At 40.1% G+C, this 18153-nt stretch overlaps 1 protein-coding gene and 1 long non-coding RNA gene across 3 annotated transcripts; both read right to left on the reverse strand.

Annotated features, from left to right (window-relative positions):
* Positions 1–5310: 5310 nt before the first annotated feature.
* LOC128493194 (kelch-like ECH-associated protein 1A) lies at positions 5311–15062 on the reverse strand. The gene is made up of 5 exons (XM_053465723.1): positions 14484–15062; positions 12124–12800; positions 7039–7244; positions 6214–6390; positions 5311–5517 (listed from the first exon to the last, which is right to left on the reverse strand). The coding sequence occupies exons 1-5, from the start codon at positions 15048–15050 to the stop codon at positions 5354–5356; spliced, it is 1791 nt and encodes a 596-aa protein (XP_053321698.1). The 5' UTR covers positions 15051–15062; the 3' UTR covers positions 5311–5353.
* Positions 15063–15648: 586 nt separating this feature from the next.
* Positions 15649–17922, reverse strand: LOC128493210 (uncharacterized). 2 transcript variants are annotated; one of them, XR_008354205.1, is made up of 3 exons: positions 17602–17922; positions 16707–16879; positions 15649–15709 (listed from the first exon to the last, which is right to left on the reverse strand). It is a non-coding gene; the product is annotated as an uncharacterized LOC128493210 (long non-coding RNA). The 2 variants fall into 2 exon arrangements; XR_008354206.1 differs by lacking the exon at positions 17602–17922 and adding an exon at positions 17060–17367.
* Between the last annotated feature and the right edge of the window lie 231 nt (positions 17923–18153).

An 18153-nucleotide genomic window follows, 5' to 3' on the forward strand; every position in this document is an offset into this window, starting at 1 on the left:
ACCACACACAACACCAGGGCTGGACAGGGGATGTCCATCACCCAAGGAAAAATGTAGCAATGTGTTGAAAGAACACTCCAGCCTTCATATGTCTTTTAATGCATACGATAGCTGTGTGCTCCCTTTAAATTACATGCAGTTGCCCCTTTTCCCACCCCTGGGGTAGCAACTCTGTAGGAGATATGTTTGCCCAAACACATCTCTTCACATGTCATATTCTCACCTGCAATTAGTTCCAGCACTAATTCAGGAGAACTCTGATTAGTGCTCAAAGAGCCAGTCAGTGGCAAGAATAATGGCAAGAATAGCAGCACTGCAGCCTGTTCTGTGTCAGGTTATTTTTACTTTTTCATTTAATGTTATGATGTTTTGCATCAAGGAAAGCACATTCACTTCACAAGGAAGTGATTTTTAAACAACAAGAAGTTGGGATGTTGGCCAATTCTTGGGGGGGGTATTTACATTAGTGCACATTCTTAAATAGTGAATAGTTTTGTATATACCATCTGAGCAGTGTGTGTGTGTGAAGCTTTCCTTCTTTATAGTACTTATATACAGTGGTGTATTAAGGTTTTGTGCTGACATATTGCCAGATTGTGCCCTAACAGCTTAACAGTGCCAACTTTGTGCCCAAACAGCTTTTCTCTGACATACAGTTGTTGTCCCCAGTTTAACAATGCCATCTTTGTCTTGAAACAGATTAACGGTGCCAACTTTGTCCATGCTCACACATCAATACACACACATTCTGACACACACATACATATATGTGGCGGGTGAGCTTAATTATGCTTTGGCCAATTCATATAACCAAAACCTCTCATTTATATTATGTTTATATATTTGTTGCCAACTTTATTAGGGTAAGAAGCGCAGACAGTTTTTGTTTTTTGTATACATTGTACAGCCAATACACTGTTTTTGCAGCATGCTTACACCTGTTGGTAGGTCTCGTATTATACATTTGTATTATTTGAGCCTGTGACTAGCTTAGCGCACCGACTTTTTTTCTTTTCCCTGTTTGCACATATTTGAGGTTGTTGGCTCCTCATTAGTCTGGTTGCAGCTTGCTGTCCAGGGGTTAATGGGGAGGAGGTTTAATTGCACCTCCCCCAACACATTAATAAGGTTTTGGTAGCAGTATAAACTGCTTTGTGTGCCCACTATGTAGGAGGTGAGAGTAGGTTCTCACCCTATTGAGAGTGTGCCTTGACGTGGCGGGTGAGCTTAATTATGCTTTGGCCAATTCATATAACCAAAACCTCTCATTTATATTATGTTTATATATTTGTTGCCAACTTTATTAGGGTAAGAAGCGCAGACAGTTTTTGTTTTTTTTACATACATATATGCTCACATACAAACACTTATACACAATGTACATAGCCATACATGCATACTGCCTCCCTTCCCCTCACTTCTCCTCACTCATCCTCTTACCTTAACCACAGCTAGCAGTACTAGCCTTTTTATTTTTTCCACACCAGTTTTTTTTAGTGATGGTGGTAAAACCCAGTTCTGCTGCAAATGTTTACCTTCCCTCCTCTTACTTTTTTTTTTTTTTTACTCTGGCCCAAATATAGATCTGCTGCTATCATCTAAAAGTGCCTGCCCATCTTTACTTAGGGAAGGTAGAAATATTCCAGTGATGGCAGTACTTGGTGGCACCAGTGGTAGTACTGCTAGTTACTTTATTCTGTGCTTTACTATAGAATAGTATACAAGCAATCTTCAGCTTTGATCCCCCAAGGCACTAGCATATGACACGTCTGTGTCCTTGGTAATAATTAAAATTGCCCATTACTTTTGGTAGGTGGGTTAGACAAGATTTTAGCACTACCAGCACGAGGATGTTCGGAACTGCTGTTGCATGCGGCTTGTGGTAGTTCTGACGCTGAGCAAAAAGGTTTTAGCCTACAGGTGTCATCTGACTACTACAGGTGTTATCCGACTAGTTTTTCATAAACGCCTGCCACTGTCTCTGGCCATCCCACAAAAACTGGAGTCATTTCCTCTCAGACATTTCCAAATCGTCTGTAGTCGCTGAGAACAATGGGAATAAAGTCTACTGCAGCACCTCTATATCAAAAATAAACTAATATACTACAGCTTCTTTAATCCACGCCACACCAGAACATTTGCTGCACTAAACTACTGAATTGACACTTGCATTATAGTAGATGAGCATCAATCTCATCCTCTCAGTGAACATTGTAGTGAAATTTTATCATATGTTAGCAGTGGCGATAGATTGTAACAGTATTGCAAACTGACACTGAAACCATAGTTGCCGTGCTTTTGTCAATGATGGTAACAGAGTTGATGTCATTATGGAATATAGGTGGTGTGTTGTGGCACTGGAGCATTCTTGTATAATAATTATATCTTGGGATCTCAAACAATGCACAAAACAAAAGAGAAGTGATCTTCAAATTATTTAATATATACTTGATAATTTACAGCTCAGTACATATTTACATTAGTGTTGGTAGATATACATTTGTTACATTTATATAAATTATAATTTACATCGTATGCTTATATGTATACATAATTGCAAAATTATTTATTACCGTATTTGCTCGATTATAAGACGAGGTTTTTTTCAGAGCAAATGCTCTGAAAAATACCCCTCGTCTAATAATCGGGGTCGTCTTCTAATCAGACCTCAAATAGAGGTCTGATTAGGAGACTAAGATCCAGATCCCCCGCACCGCTGCAGGGGACCTGGATCCTCCTGTCGTCGCCCCCCCCCCCACACTTACCGGTGCTTCCGGAGGTGAAGTTGGCAGCGGGGGTTTGTATGCGTCCGTCGCAAATACCTTCCCCGACTGTCAGAGGTCAGAGTTCCAGAGTTCCTGATCTCTGACAGCCGGGGAAGGTATTTGCGACGGACGCATACAAACCCCCGCTGCCAACTCCACCTCCTTCCGGCTGCCGCGGAATGAGACGTCAACCCGCTGCCCCGGCAATACACCAGGAAATTGGAAGCACCGGTAAGTAAGTGTGTGTGTGTGTGTGTGTGTGTGTGTGTGTGTGTAGGGCATTTCTGGAATGCCTTACACCCCTATATGCCACTCTGGCACTTAGGGGGTTAAAAGGCATATTATGGGGCAGAGTGGCATATAAGGAGGTATAAGGCATTTCAGGAGGCAGAGTGGCGTTAAGGGGGCATTTAATAGTGCACTCTGCCTCCTGAAATGCCTTATACCTCCCTATATGCCACTCTGCCCCATAATATGCCTTTTAACCCCCTAAATGCCAGAGTGGCATATAGGGGTATAAGGCATTTCTGGAGGCAGAGTGCTCTATATAATGCCTTTTAACTCCCTTAATGCCACTCTGCCTCCTGGAATGCCTTATACCTCCCTATATGCCACTCTGCCCCATAATATGCATTTTAACCCCCTAAATGCCAGAATGGGATATAGGGGTATAAGGCATTTCTGGAGGCAGAGTGGCACATAGGGGGTCAAAAGGCATACCATGGGGCACAGTGGCATATAGAGGGTTAAAAGGCATATCATGGGCCACAGTGCCATATTGGTGTGGCAAGCCTGGGGGCAGATGTGCGTAACTGGGGGACAGGTTGGAAAATACAAGAAACAAAAACAAAAAAAAAATATTTTTCTCAATCATAGCTTTTATTAAAAAAAATAGTTTACATGAATTAACATTTACTGGTAAAACTTTTTTCCTTTAGGGTCGTCTTATATTCAGGCTTTTTCTTTTTTTCCTAAGTTAATATTCAGATTTTGGGGGGTCTTATAATCAGGGTCGTCTTATAATCGAGCAAATACGGTATTATTCAAGACAGAAGTTTCCAATATTAAATAATTCACACGGCTTTAATCCAGAATGGTGTGGCACACATAAATACCAACAGGTAGAATAAAATGTGATTAAACCAACAATTAAAAAATTAGATGGTGATGTTCAGGTGTTTAGTGAACAGAACACTGACAGACATAAAGTCACCAATTGCACATAAAATTGCCCTACCTACTTGGAAAGTTCTGTTATAAACACTAATAATGGTCTGCTAATGACCAATTAAAATAATGTAATTTTCATTGAATCTTTATCTAAATCTGTATGTAGATAATAGGCCATCACAGCCAGTCTTGGGAGCCAATCACGTTTCTTTCTACGTTAGACGCTTAATTATGAATGAGGGCGCCAGCAAGGAATGAGTTGTTAAGGGCCATTCTTTTAAAGCTTGATATGTGTGATTGTGGTTTACAGAGAGGTAGTTTTCAAATGATGGTAGCACCAAATTCTCCTGTCCTCCCTCTTAGTCTTATTACAAGTAAAATTTCCTTCTAACCCCATGCAGTTAATGACCATGGAATCCATCATCAGTAAACAGTGATATAGTGGCCCTTGACCATAGTTTGGGGCAGGTTCCCACCTGATGACAAATGGTTGGTTATAAATAACCATTTAGACACAAACACCCCAAGTAAAATGCCTCACTCACTTTATATGGCTCTCCAGCACATACCTTATGGCCGACATTATTTAATAAAGTTTCGAAAACTTAAAAGAAAGATGTCTGTATTGCTTGGCAATCCTCCACTCAAGGAAAAATTGTATATGTTATAAGGCTTACTGTAACATTGGACAACACATGTATTATAAAAACATACTGTCACAACTTGACATTGAACTCAACCATAATGCACGTGTTAGAAATATAGCTGGGCTAGACTTTCTTAGCCTTGGTGACTGGAATGGCTCGGTTCTTCAAGAGCTGAGGAATGCAAGTCAGGTGAATCAACTTAAACTCTACTTTTGTTCAGTTTTTGGTCCTCATGTGCTTTTTTAAACAGGCCAAACCTGGACTCTGCCCCTGTGACTTATTGAGTGTAAAATATTATAGACTTATAGTAAAACTGTTATGTCTTAGTCTTTCTATGTTTCAATCATGTTCATCCTGACATTCCAGGCACTGTTGTCCTCATAATACCAAGAAATGTGAAAAATGCTTTGGTACCTGGCCTAGGACCCCTAGAGAAATGGGGGTTCCACTTGGGCCACCACAAGCTATTTTGATACCTGGCCTAGGACCTGGTGAAATGTTAATCCTAGTGCGGTCTGCGTTAGAATAACGTTTTATTTAAATGTTTTACCTTCTTTAAGACATAATAATAAAAAATCATAAATAATGAAAAAACAGTATTCGTATAAATCTGTGATTCCATCTTAAGCCATTTTTTAAGAAACATCTCAATATCAGTGTAAGAGACATGATTGGTCAAATGTAATGAAATCAACAAGAAAACATTTGAAAGCTCTCTCTTCTTTACATTGTTCACAGGTGGTTTTTATATGTTGACCTTAATACTGTTAGTCAAACCTCTTCAGGGTCAGTAATACTGTTTGGACACGGTTCCATGGTTACAGACACCCCCATGCCACTGCATCCTATGGGCATTTCCGTCACTTCTGTCCACTCATTTCTTTCGGGGCAATAGCACTCAACAGATGAGAGAAAGCCTTCTGCATTATAGCCACCTGCAGTCAAAAGAACAGATTGTTGTGATGATTAACGCTTATGATAAATGCGTTAATGCGTGTTTAAGTACTCATCTACTGTGACATACTCTGTTGCACACCGCATACCTTTTTGCTTCCCTTTTGTTTTCTATACAATCTAAAATGTTATAATAAATATATGATTTTCAAAAATGAAATCTGTTTAATAAAATAAGACTATAAAACACCCATAGCTCAAGGGGAACAGAACATTGATTTCAATATATCTGGTACCACAGGTACACCACAGGGTGGTTCTGTATATCCAATACATCTATATCCGTCTGTATACAGGACAATATATCCAGGGGCTAACTCTTACACTAATATGACAAGCAAAGGTTTTAAGGCTTTAAGTCCAAAATAAAAATAAAAAAGTCATAACAATTCAATATTGCAGGTTTACGATACAGCAACATAGATGCCAACAATCCAGATTATATTATCCTGTTAAACAGGGGTAAATTCCAAATTTATAGGTACATATATAGCATTTTTGTAGCACGACCGTGGCACATTTTGGTTTTCAGTACATCTGTACATTAATGCATTGTACATTCCCTCCAAAATTAAACCCAGCTCAATGCAACAGAAGAGTTTTAACTAGAATGGCAAGTTTAACCTATATCCCAATTGCATATGGGAATATTCCTAAAAATATTATAAGACTCTTACCGAGAGCATATATTTTTCCTTGGTGTAGAGCTAATCCATGTGCACTCCGCCTGTATTTCATAGGACTAACAGTCTCCCAGCAGTTTCGGTCAATGTTGTATCGTTCTACACTGTTTAGCTGATACCTACCATCGTATCCACCAATAGCAAAAATATAATTGTCGAGGGCTACCACACCTGTACATACAAGGAAAACATTTTAAGTACCTATTTAACACCTTTAACGAGTTTAATTCACAGCATGTGTATTTAAGCAGATCCCACATAATATTCAGCTTAATAAGGTAATGCTGTTGAATACGAGGACCCTATGTAGCTACATAAGAGATACCATGGGTGCCAAAGTGAGTTCAGATGGCCAGCTGCATTCATTTGACATTGCGGATCCCAATTTGTAGTGATTTCTAAAATCTTAAATACATAGTGTAGTGGGGATACCCCAGTGGATCTCTTGCTTGTTAGAGTACATGGGGGACTATAGCTAAAAAGAGGTGCCTAAAATGTACTTGTAAAAGCAATGCTGTGTATGTGGAGAAGAGAAACTACTGATTGGTAGCCGCTCTGTGCATGAATTAAAATTTTGGCAGTGGTCAGGTCCATGGAGCAGGTGGCCAATTTTCCACATTTTGAAAGACCTTTAGTCTAATCAACAGTTTCAATAATCTCCTATGCATAAAAGAATAAATCTTGCTCCTGTGGAAGAACTTAAGAGAGAAGGGGAAATTGGTCCATCAAAAAGCAGACACTTTTGTGTCCTGGCATTTTGCTGGTGAGACTATATGGGACTCTAAACTATCCTTTCAACACGGAAATTAAAAAAGTTACCTGCCCCACTCCTGACACTCTGCATGGGTGCCACCGGATGCCATTGGTCTATATCAGGATGATAGCAATCAACATTATTTAAACGGTTTTCGCCATCAAATCCACCAACTGCATAGAGGAGTCCTCTGCATGCAGTCACTCCGGCACCAATACGTGCAACAGACATTGAGGCTACAAATGTCCATTCGTTTCTGTCTGGATCATACCTACAATTAAAAAGAGTGAAGCCATACATTGAATAATCTTTATACCTGGTCATTTTAAGGAACATAGAAAAGATGCAGGCAGAATCTTGGTTAAAGGTTTCAATCTTGGAAGTCTGTGTCTTTTTATTCCATATTTGAACCTAATGAACAATTAACCACCTGCTAAATTCTTCCAACTTAATACCTGTCCAATCGATAAGAAGAGCAATTACCACTTCTCTTGCATTAGTATTTAATGTCCCACACGCACGTCCCGTATTGTTGAAAATGTTTTCCTGCTCTTATAGTTAAAGTAAAAGCACACATTACTAGGTAAGCTACTTACAAAAAAACTATTCCTCCAAAATAAATAAATAAAATGTCTCCTCCATAATAATATGGTCTAATGCAGGGACGTCCAACATGCCCTGCTACTTACCTGTGGGCGGGTCTTCTGTACTGCATAGAGGAAGCGGAACCTAGCAGAGTTCACGTGACATCACATGACTCTGCTCCAGTCCTGCTTCCTCTGTGCAGTACTAGAGAACTGAAGTCCTCTGCTGAAGTCTGTGCAGGTCTGTCTGAGCGGCATCGAGGAGCTGCAGTAGAGGTAAGGGGGTGGGGAGGGTGTTTGAATGAGTATGCGTGATTGAGGGAATTAATCTGTGAATGAATGAGTATATGAATGAATGAGTGTGTGTGTGATAGCATGGATGTGTAAGTGCTGGAACCTAGGCATGATGGGACTGTGATTGCTGTTAGCAATCACACTCCTATCATGCCAAGTCAGCCGGTACATGCTGAAACCTAGCTAGCTGCCCCCCTTGTGTAATGATGCTGCCAGCAGTATGGGGTCTGCACATCACTTACAGCCACCCTGTACCAGCATGTACTGGCTGACTTGGCATGATAGGAGTGTGATTGCTAACAGCAATCACAGTCCCATCATGCCTAGGTTCCAGCATTTACTGGTTGGATGTGTAAGTGCTGGAACCTAGGCATGATGGGACTTTGATTGCTGTTAGCAATCACACTCCTATCATGCCAAGTCAGCCAGTACATGCTGGAACCTAGCTAGCTGTCCCCCTTGTGTATTGATGCTGCCAGCAGTATGGGGTCTACGCATCACTTACAGCCACCCTGTACCAGCATGTGCTGGCTGACTTGGCATGATAGGAGTGTGATTGCTAACAGCAATCACAGCAAGCACAGTCCCATCAGCATTTACTGGTTGCCTGGGTATGATAGGAGTGTGATTGTTGTTAGCAATAACACTCCTATCATGCCAAGTCATATTGCTAATTTTTTTGTCCAGTTGTGGTGTGTTACCTACTTTTATTAAAAATGTGAGTTTTTATTATTATTTATAAAGGTGTGTGGGGGGGTCATTTTTGGTTTTGGCTAAGTGAACTGTGAATGTTTTGGTCCAGAATTTTCATTCTGGTGCATACCTAGAATAAATAGAAGTATTTCATTTTTAATTATCCTGAATTTGTAGTCACAAACCTTTCTAGGCCCAGAAATCGGTGACAGGAAAAGTAAAGGTTTTGTGTCATTTACTTTATTTTAATCTGCATATTTTATTAAAGGCCATATTTTCTCACAGTGAAAAATGAGTGATGAAGTGGCTCACTGCAGAAAAAACTTGGACACCCCTGGTCTAATGGGACACACTCTTCTATAATAATACTTAAGCCCTGAGTCTGGGCTAGCATATAAAACTAAATAATTATGAAAAATAAACAAAAGGAGCAAAAGAAGTAACACTGGTTACAGAATTTTTTTCTTCTGATTATGGATCAATTATACAAATACAAGGAATTGCTATGGTTGTGCCCTGGACACATGGGCATGACAGCTCATTGATCAGTAGTGCCTTATCTCCTGGGTGGAGGAGAGGAACATAGCCCTGACTACTCCACATTATATTCTGGCTGTTTCTCTGTCCACCTCTCTTGCTCCCTATGTGATACCAACGAATACATCCAGTAAATTAAGTTATTTTATGCTGAACTATTAGGAACCACTGGGATCCTTTAACTACACCAATTCCACTCTCAGCAGTAGCAATATTCATTAAAGGTTTGTGGCACAAATTTAGTTACTCCTCACAAGAAGACAAGTCTCACCCATGCCTATAATCTTATCTTTATGTTTTAAGAAACACAGAATCTGACAGCAGATAAGGACCATTTAGCCCATCTAGTCTGCTGAGTTTTCCTGATGAAAGGGATTCAAACCCTCATTGTATTATCCTGCACCACTGCTAGGAGACTGTTCCATTTATCTACTAGCCTCTCAGTAAAGCAGAACTTCCTTACATTACCTCTAAGACCTATAGTCTGCTAATGTCTCTCACTATACAACCCAGCACCCTGTCTGCTTTTTCTGAACCTTTATTGCATCGTCTGCTTACCATTAAGTCATCAGAAATAGTTACAAGTTCATCTCTTCTATCGCCGCTGACAGAATAGTGTTCCCAAAGCTATATTTTACCTTGGGAAATTTACGTCCCATGTGCATTATTTTACATTTATCAACATTAAACTCCAGCTGTCACACTTGTGCCAAACCCAAAGGCAATGTATTTAAAAGTTTTCTATGGGGGATAGTGTTGAATGCCTCACTAAAATCTAGGTAGGCGATATCAACAGCTCCTCCCTGGTCTACTGCCTTAGTAAACCAGTAAAAAAATAAAGTTAGATTAACAGGCTCTCCCTGTAGTAAACCCTGATCATGCAAATCATTTACTTCCAGATATTTAACAATCCTATCATTTTGCATGGTTTCCATTCATTTGCCCACCATTGATGTAAGTCTTACTGGTCTGTAGTTGGCGAGTCTTCCTAGCTACCTTTTTTTGTGGAATGTTACTACATTTGCCAACAACCAGTCTTCTGGAACTATTTCTGTCAACAGTGACTGTTAAATAAGTCTGCCAGCTGTTTTGCCAGGACACTTCAAAGCTCTTTAAATAACTTTCTCTGTAAACACACCTGTTATACATTTCATCCTGTTTATCTTGGCCAACAAGCAAACTCACCTTTGTAAAAACAAAAGTATTTATTTAAGCAGTCAGATAGATCTTTATCCTCATTTATGAAGTTCCCTTAATTTGTCTTTACTTTACTTATTCCCCGTTTATGTTGTCTTCTCTCACATATACTCACTGGTGACTTTATTAGGTACACCTTGCTATTACCGGGTTGCCGTCAGAACCACCTTCATTCTTCGTGGCATACTTTCTAGAAGGTGCTGGAAACATTCCTCAGAGATTTTGCAATGTTCCATCTAATTTTTCTTAGTTGGCGTGCGCAGAAAATTTCTCTTGTGCAAAAAGTTTCACAGAGCAAAAATTTTGTGCGCACAATATCCGCGCCGTATAAAGTTTCAAACAAATTATTATTTTTTTCTTTTTTTGGGAAAAACTGTTGTGCGCACAATTTTTGGACATGTGCGCTCTCTGAAAAAGCTATGTGCGCGCACACAAGCGCACAGCTTAGAGGGAACACTGGTTGTTTGTGAAAATCCCAGTAGATCAGCAGTTTCTGAAATACTCAGACTAGCCCGTCTGGCACCAACAATCTTGCCACGTTAAAAGTCACTTAAATCCCCTTTCTTCCTCATTTTGATGCTCAGTTTTAACTTCAGCAAGTTGTCTACATGCCTAAATAGATTGAGTTGCTGCCATGTGATTGGCTGATTATCTATGTTGTGTTAACAAGCAGATGAACAGGTGTACCTAATAAAGTGGCCAGTGAGTGTACATCAAAAAGAGTGATTTTTTAATTTTATTTTAGATTTAGTGATATTATTCTGATACTGATAATTTTGGAGAAATGTTCACCAAAATCACCTCCATCTGCCTGTAAAGCAGTAAGTTTGCAATTCGTACACATCTATGGAGCTCAACTAACATACCCAGCTTCTTGCATCACTGGAACCAGAATGCGCGAAGTACAGTCAAATGTCAGCAAGAATCTAATAAAAATCCTCATATAAGAATAGAAATATAGAAAGTGACGACAGGTAAGAACTATTCGACCATCTTGTCTGACCAACCTCTGAATACGTTCCTTAGTCCCAGGCCTTATCTCATATCTAGCTTAGCCTTAAGCCTATCGTTGCTTAAACGTCTTCACTCTATTAATCTCTACCACTTATGCTGGAAGGCTATTCCATACATCCCCTACCATGCATTTCAGTAAAGTAATATTTCCTGATATCACTTTTATCATGTTGATTCCATTTAAGTATTTAACTGTTTCTCTTATAACCCCCCTCTCATCATTTTTCCAGTTTACCCAAATAATTTGCCATTTCTTATCCCCCCAGGAACATCAACCATGTTGCAAATCTTTGTGTCATACGCAAAATCATACCTTTCCATGAAGACCTCCTGCAATATCACTAATAAAAATATTAAAGAGAATGGGCACCCACCTGATAACAAGACCTTGCTCCAAATATACTCCATTGACTACAAGCCTCTGTTTGTAACTCAGGCACTGTCTAACCCATTCAAGACTATTGGGATCTAAACTCAGCTACACATGCATCATTTGCACATGCTTTTCAAATAGATTTTATATGCCTATATGATGGTATTATAGTTGTGCCACTGCACTGGACAGCATTTAACTGGGAGTTTACTGTTTCACAATTTTGAACTTGACTGTGTGAACAGGAGGGCACTGACCTACAGTGATAATCTTATATCGCTTAGCAGCCCTATTGTAAAGAACACAGATTTGTAAGTTATAGTGCATATGCCTATACACATTTTTTCTACTTTTTTAAAAGTTCAAAGTTGGAGCCTGGCCAATTTTGCATTGACCACAATGATTACCCATAACCATTTGTGCTTATTTTAATGTGTCATGCTTATCATTATACTTGCTTTTCAACACTTTTATGATGTTCAGATCCGCAGGAGCCACCAACAGCATAAATGGCACCATCTATAGCAGCAACTCCAACACGGTTCCGGGCTACATTCATAGAGGCTTTTGCAGTCCACTGGTTGGTCACAGGATTGAAACAAGCTAAGGAATCAGAGTCTGTGTTTTCTATTGAAGAATGATTCCTCCCACCCACTGCGTAGAACAGACCAAAGACAATGCAGGCTCCAAGCCCACTCCTTGGTTCTAACATATCGGCAAGCTTCACCCATTCATCAGTTTGTGGGTTGTATGCGTTCATAGAGTCCAAAGAGCTTTGGAGGTATCCACCAGCTACATATATCAACTGATTGCCTCGAAGTTTGGCACGGGGAAGAGGCTTGTGCAAAGACATTTCCTGGAATATCTTGGACAGGTATGCCCTGCAGGATATCTCCTTATGAAGTATGGGACACTGTTGTAGCTGAACTGCCAGAAACTTTGGTGGTAGCGCATAAATATGAACTGCATTTAGCAAGACATGAAAATACTGTGCTCTGTTGTTCAAATCCCACTGCATCCACCTCAAGCATGCGTTGTAGACCTCACTTTCACACAGAACATTCAGACTTTCTTGGTTGACCAAATCCAGGAGTTGACAATGTGTTAAATTGTAAAACTCTTCCTCCTTTGTTACCTGTGAATTCAATTGAAACAGTCACATTACTGTGGTGATACAGAACCATATCTACCACTGTGTAGGTTTGCCAAGTTATTAACTAAAATTTCAGTGTGAGACTTAAAGATTTATTATTTCAACTTTGCTGGTGTTTACTAAGATTTTCAATACGATTAAAATAGATGATGAAGTGCCCTGAGACACAACATGTCAGAGTCACATATGTCTATTTAGTAAACTCTAGATAGAACTTGTAGAACTAAAGTCCAACTCACAAATACGTTGTTGCCAACTCACATTTGCACTCTCATAAATTAACACTCAACAGTTGAGCTAATAAAAGTTGATTCATTAACCCACAAGATGCTAGCAACCTGAAAAACACTTGTCTCAAACAGAAATAAATAAATACAAATGAATTGGCACAAGAAAAGCAGCCACTCCAACGCTAAATAAAAAAAAGCCTGAAGCAAAGTAAAAAAAACAATCCAATTCCATTCCCGATTCTAAAATGGGGGCTGATTGCTGGGGAGTGAGTTTATACTCATATGCATACAAGGGTCTGCAAGTGGTAAGAGGATGCATTGCAATAAAGATTTATCCACTTAAACATACTTGAAAAAACAGTTGAATATACCAGCTGTTTTGCAAGCATTTACATGTGCAGGTATGCAATCTCAAGGGACTTCTTATGGAATAGACCAAACAAACCATTCTACCGGTTAACGTACCTATTGGCCTAAATTGGATTACTGCAGTGCTGATACAACCCTATTGATCCCTATTGATTTATGCAGTGGATCTCAAAATCAGATGTATGGGGCATCAAGTGTGAATGCTGTAACATCACACTCAGGGCCGGCCCAAGACTTAATTCCGCCTGGGGAGAAGTTTAAAATGCCGCCCCCCCTCGCCGACGCCAGGGGGGCAGCATTTTAAACTTCGCCGACGCCATTATCTACCCTACCCCCCCCCTGTTTAAAGGGCGAGTCTCCCTGCTCTGCCACGGTGCCGTCTTGTAATGCTGAGTGCTGGAAATTGACGTCACTTCCGGCGCTCGGCATTACAAACCAGCACCGAGACCGAACAGGGAGACTCGCCGCAGAGGAGAGAGAGACGCCGAGCGGGTAAGCGAAAGCCCCTCTCTCTCCTCCGCTTAAAAAAAAAAACGATAAAGCGCTTGGGGCGGCAAAGTGTGATGTTCAAGGGACATCGAATACTCAAGCGGATTTCCTGAGCGCCGAGTGGGCTCTGCATCCAGCGGCTTTCAGGTTCATCGTCCGGCAGTGGGGTTTACCCGAGATCGGTCTGATGGTATATCTATCTATCCGTAGTGTCACCTGGGATGGCAGGGAAACAGGAAGTTCTACTTACCAAGAGCTTCTTTTCCCTGCCAATCCCTGACACGTTTGTTTCCTCCCTTCCTTTTCGGCATAGTAGGAGGGGAGGGGCTTTTAAAGTTTTTGAGTCCTGCCCTATCTCAGGTAAGGAGGAGGAGTCTATCCGTAGTGTCACCTGGGATGGCAGGTAAAAGTATTTCCCATACCCAAGGTGCTGATAAGTACACAGTACTCAGCTTGAACTCTAGCCCCTTATGGGTCAGTTACATTATATTTATGTAGGTAGCACTCTAGGGGTTAATAGACACAGGCACTCTAAGGGCTGACAGTATTTAAAGCAGAAACATGTATATGAACTTACCTCACTGAAGTGCATATTGATGTACTCCCTTCCTTTGCTGTAGAGCTCTGTGCAGCCTATCTGTTCAGCAAAATTGGAAATGCCAATGACATTACTGGCATCCAGGTGTTTAACAAGGAAGTCACTGCAAGCTTTGGCTACATCTTCCATTTGATATCTCATGGCAGCCAAAAGTACATGTAAAACACATTTCTCCCCTACTGTTATCCGTGAAGTGTAGGCAAATTCTATCAACTTCTGCATCACAATGGGACAAATGTCTTTGATAGTGACTTCCCGTGCATAGCACTCACGAAAATTATTAGTGAACATAGCCCTAAAAAAGGAACTACATGAAGCAAGTACAACTTTGTGTACATGAAAATCTTCAACTTGACCGTTGTAACTAACCCTCAAAAGAAGGTCACAGAGCTGATTATTCCTCCTAAGGTCATCCATCGTTTCAAGTGCTTTGGAAGGATGGTTTTGAATAGTATAATCCAGATATCCATGACCTTTAATCGATGGAACAGCGATGGTTGTAGAGTCATTTAGATTTGCTTGCTTTTTTTTCCCTGAACATAACATTGTTGAATGTATGTTCTAAATAATTGTTACATGAAATTAAGATTCACGTTGCCTCTTTGATAACAGTGCAGATGCTATATAAGACAGTAAAAGGAGTCTCCATTTTCCTCACTTTGGACAAAGAAAATATATATATTTTATCATTACCAATAGAAGATCAATGAGTGAGTCCAACTCTTATGTTAGAATATATCTTCCAGATATTGTATGAAAATGCAGATCAGATCATTGCAAGTATTGCATCTAGCGCTGTACCTTCTAAACCTTCTTTATAAAGGCTGTCATATCTCCTCAATGCAACATGTTCTGAAAGTCCTGTTAAAAAGAACATTTTATTAAAATTAGACAGTCAAACAGGTCCACAGTTTATAATCTCATGGACATAATTGTCTATCTTTAAACAGTATATTTATATCCCTCTCTGGAGGGAGAGAAAATTAATCAACCCAATGGTGGTAGTAGACAAGGTGATAGATGTAGCAGTGCCAAGTGACAGCAACATTTGAAAAACGAGTGTGTAACCTACCCTTGCGAGTTAAAGCTTCAGAAAGAAAGAAACTTAGGATCTTGATCCCAAGGATGGCTTTTAGCTAATCAACTTTGTCTCCCTATTGGCAGATCATCCTTGATAATTAGCAAATCAGCAAAGGGAAGGGTAACTGCACGAGGAAAAGAACATAGGTTTCGTTATTAAAGCAAAAATACTGTGTGTTAAGAATGTTATTAAGTCTATTTTGGTCAATAAGAAAATGACAGGCCACACACAACTCAAGGTAAATACATACAAACGTGGCGAACTCAACGTAGAATGCCCACTCCAGCAATGTAACAACCACACTTTATTATACCATTAAAATGTAGTTATTTAGTAGAGGTTTAAGTCTCTATAGCGTTACATATATTGTTACATAATACACTTTAACTGTTGAAAAAAACACGGGGAACCAAGCGAATAACCCACAATACTCCTTTGTTATCAAACTATTATCTGCTCCACAAGGTTTGAAGCAAAGCTAATACTAGCATGGTCGTGTTTGTTATTATTGTTATTATTACACATGTTATATTCTGTGCAACTCCTAAGGGGATAAAATATGTATGTGTAACTAGTTCAAAAGACAAGGGTTACATTATTAAAATAGGCACACAGGTTAATCTATAGCTTTGTATCTCAATTTAGTTTGCATACACAATGACAGCATCAACCCCAAGACGCTGAGATGAATGGAAGGGTTGCAAATTCAGAATTGGCTGAAAAAAGGATAAACTGGCAGACTAGATGGGCTGTTTTTTGTTTAAAATAATATATATGAGGTAAATGAGGTTATGACAGCGTATGGAGAGTGATACTTTATAGAAATCTATGTACTTTATTTTTTGAGTTGGAGGAATACTAGACCATATGGCTGAGAGTACCAAGAGGTGTACTGTCCCTTGGCCACAAGACATGTTACACTTTAGTAAATAATAACACAGCATCTACATATGTAAAATGTGCTTTGTAGTCATTGACGTCTTACCCTACCTAAAGTCAACAATCTAAAGGCGGTTTGCGATTCTTCATTAACATATAGATGCCATAGTTTTAAAACTTAAGTTAAAAAAACTTATAAATCATAAATATTATAATAACATTTGAAAAAGGAAATCACTTACACGCGCTTAAAGACAAAATGCCATCTGATGTTCACATCCTGTGCTACTCTTGTAGAAAGTTTCCTTTGTTACTATTCAAGTCAAAGTCCTCTTCCATTTCTTCTGGCTTCTTCTAGGCCATGGCCGGGCTTCTTACATCACACAATATCCAGCTGTCAGGGGTCCGCATCCATCTGTAGTAAAAGAAAAGAGAATGAAGAACTGGCCAGGGTATTGCTTTCGCAGAGATATACAACCCACACATGTACTTTACATGCATCAGAGGTGTACACGCTGCAAAACGCTTTAAACGTTACGTCTATTTCGCTATACAAAATCCATCTAACTTATTCTTTAACCCTTTGACTACTCACCCTTTTACATTGCCCACAGAATAGGAAACATAAAGTTCCTGGGTTATGGGCGGTTTTCTCCTCCCCAGAGAAGGTCTTGTTTATGTCTAACCCTCCATGCACGCATTAATGAACCTTAAGCAAAAACCAGCTCCACCGACCATTAACTGCACTGTCATCCATACCCAGCAAGTGAATCATTGCGATTCCACGTTCATAAGCAAAGCAGCACGTCCCCAAAACTTTAACCCCGCCCAGTCCGCGCTCTAACCCTTTCTGCGCCAGGAACGAACGCTGCTATTCGTTGCGACATTCCACTTGCGCCACAATAAAAACACATATTCCCGGGAGAAGAAGAAGAAGAAGTGCGTGCGTGTGACCGCTCACGTGAACCACGCAGCCTATTTTTGAAAACAAAAAGAGGGCAGTCTTCGTTTTACGTCAGGTTTTCATCTAGTGGTCGCAGGTGTCACGCACCAGCTGCGTTTTGTTAGCTGTTAAATGTGACGAAAACGATACGAATTAGGCAATAATAACAATAAAAATAAGGCAATACGCGTTACCATCTCTGCTGAGGCGGCTCCAAGATTTCAGCACCGTTACCATAAAGTGGCCTGAAAAGGCTGCTAATCTAGAAAAACTAAACTGAAAGCTCCTCTGAAATAACACCCCCGTCCCACTTGATGAGACGAACTGTTCCGCCCTACAATACTGGATTCACTGTTATTTCCTCCATTAACAGTGTAAGTACACAGTAGAATTCCCAGTGGTTTTTGTCACTCACACGGCACAGCGACTCGGTTTCAATGGGAAAGAGATTATCAAATGACTGAGACTTCAGTCCGGAGTGACTGCTCGGAGCAGCAGCCAGCAGTCTCATGAGAGCGCTCTCCAGCCCCGGGGTAATGAGAGTTCACGTTTCTCCACAAGCGCTTTACCTTCAGCCCTGTGACTGAAATGATTGCAGTGACTCAACAGTTTTCCGCACAGCGAGTGCAACTGTTTCTCAAAATAGTGAATCTCCAGGCAACTGCAGCGAGTGCAGCAAAATAATTATATATGGACTGATCTATACAGCCTAGTACCATATACAACATATACAAATGCCTCTGGGG

The sequence above is a fragment of the Spea bombifrons genome, chromosome 1 (genome assembly GCF_027358695.1).
Source record: "Spea bombifrons isolate aSpeBom1 chromosome 1, aSpeBom1.2.pri, whole genome shotgun sequence".
NCBI classification, from domain to species: Eukaryota; Metazoa; Chordata; class Amphibia; order Anura; family Pelobatidae; genus Spea; species Spea bombifrons.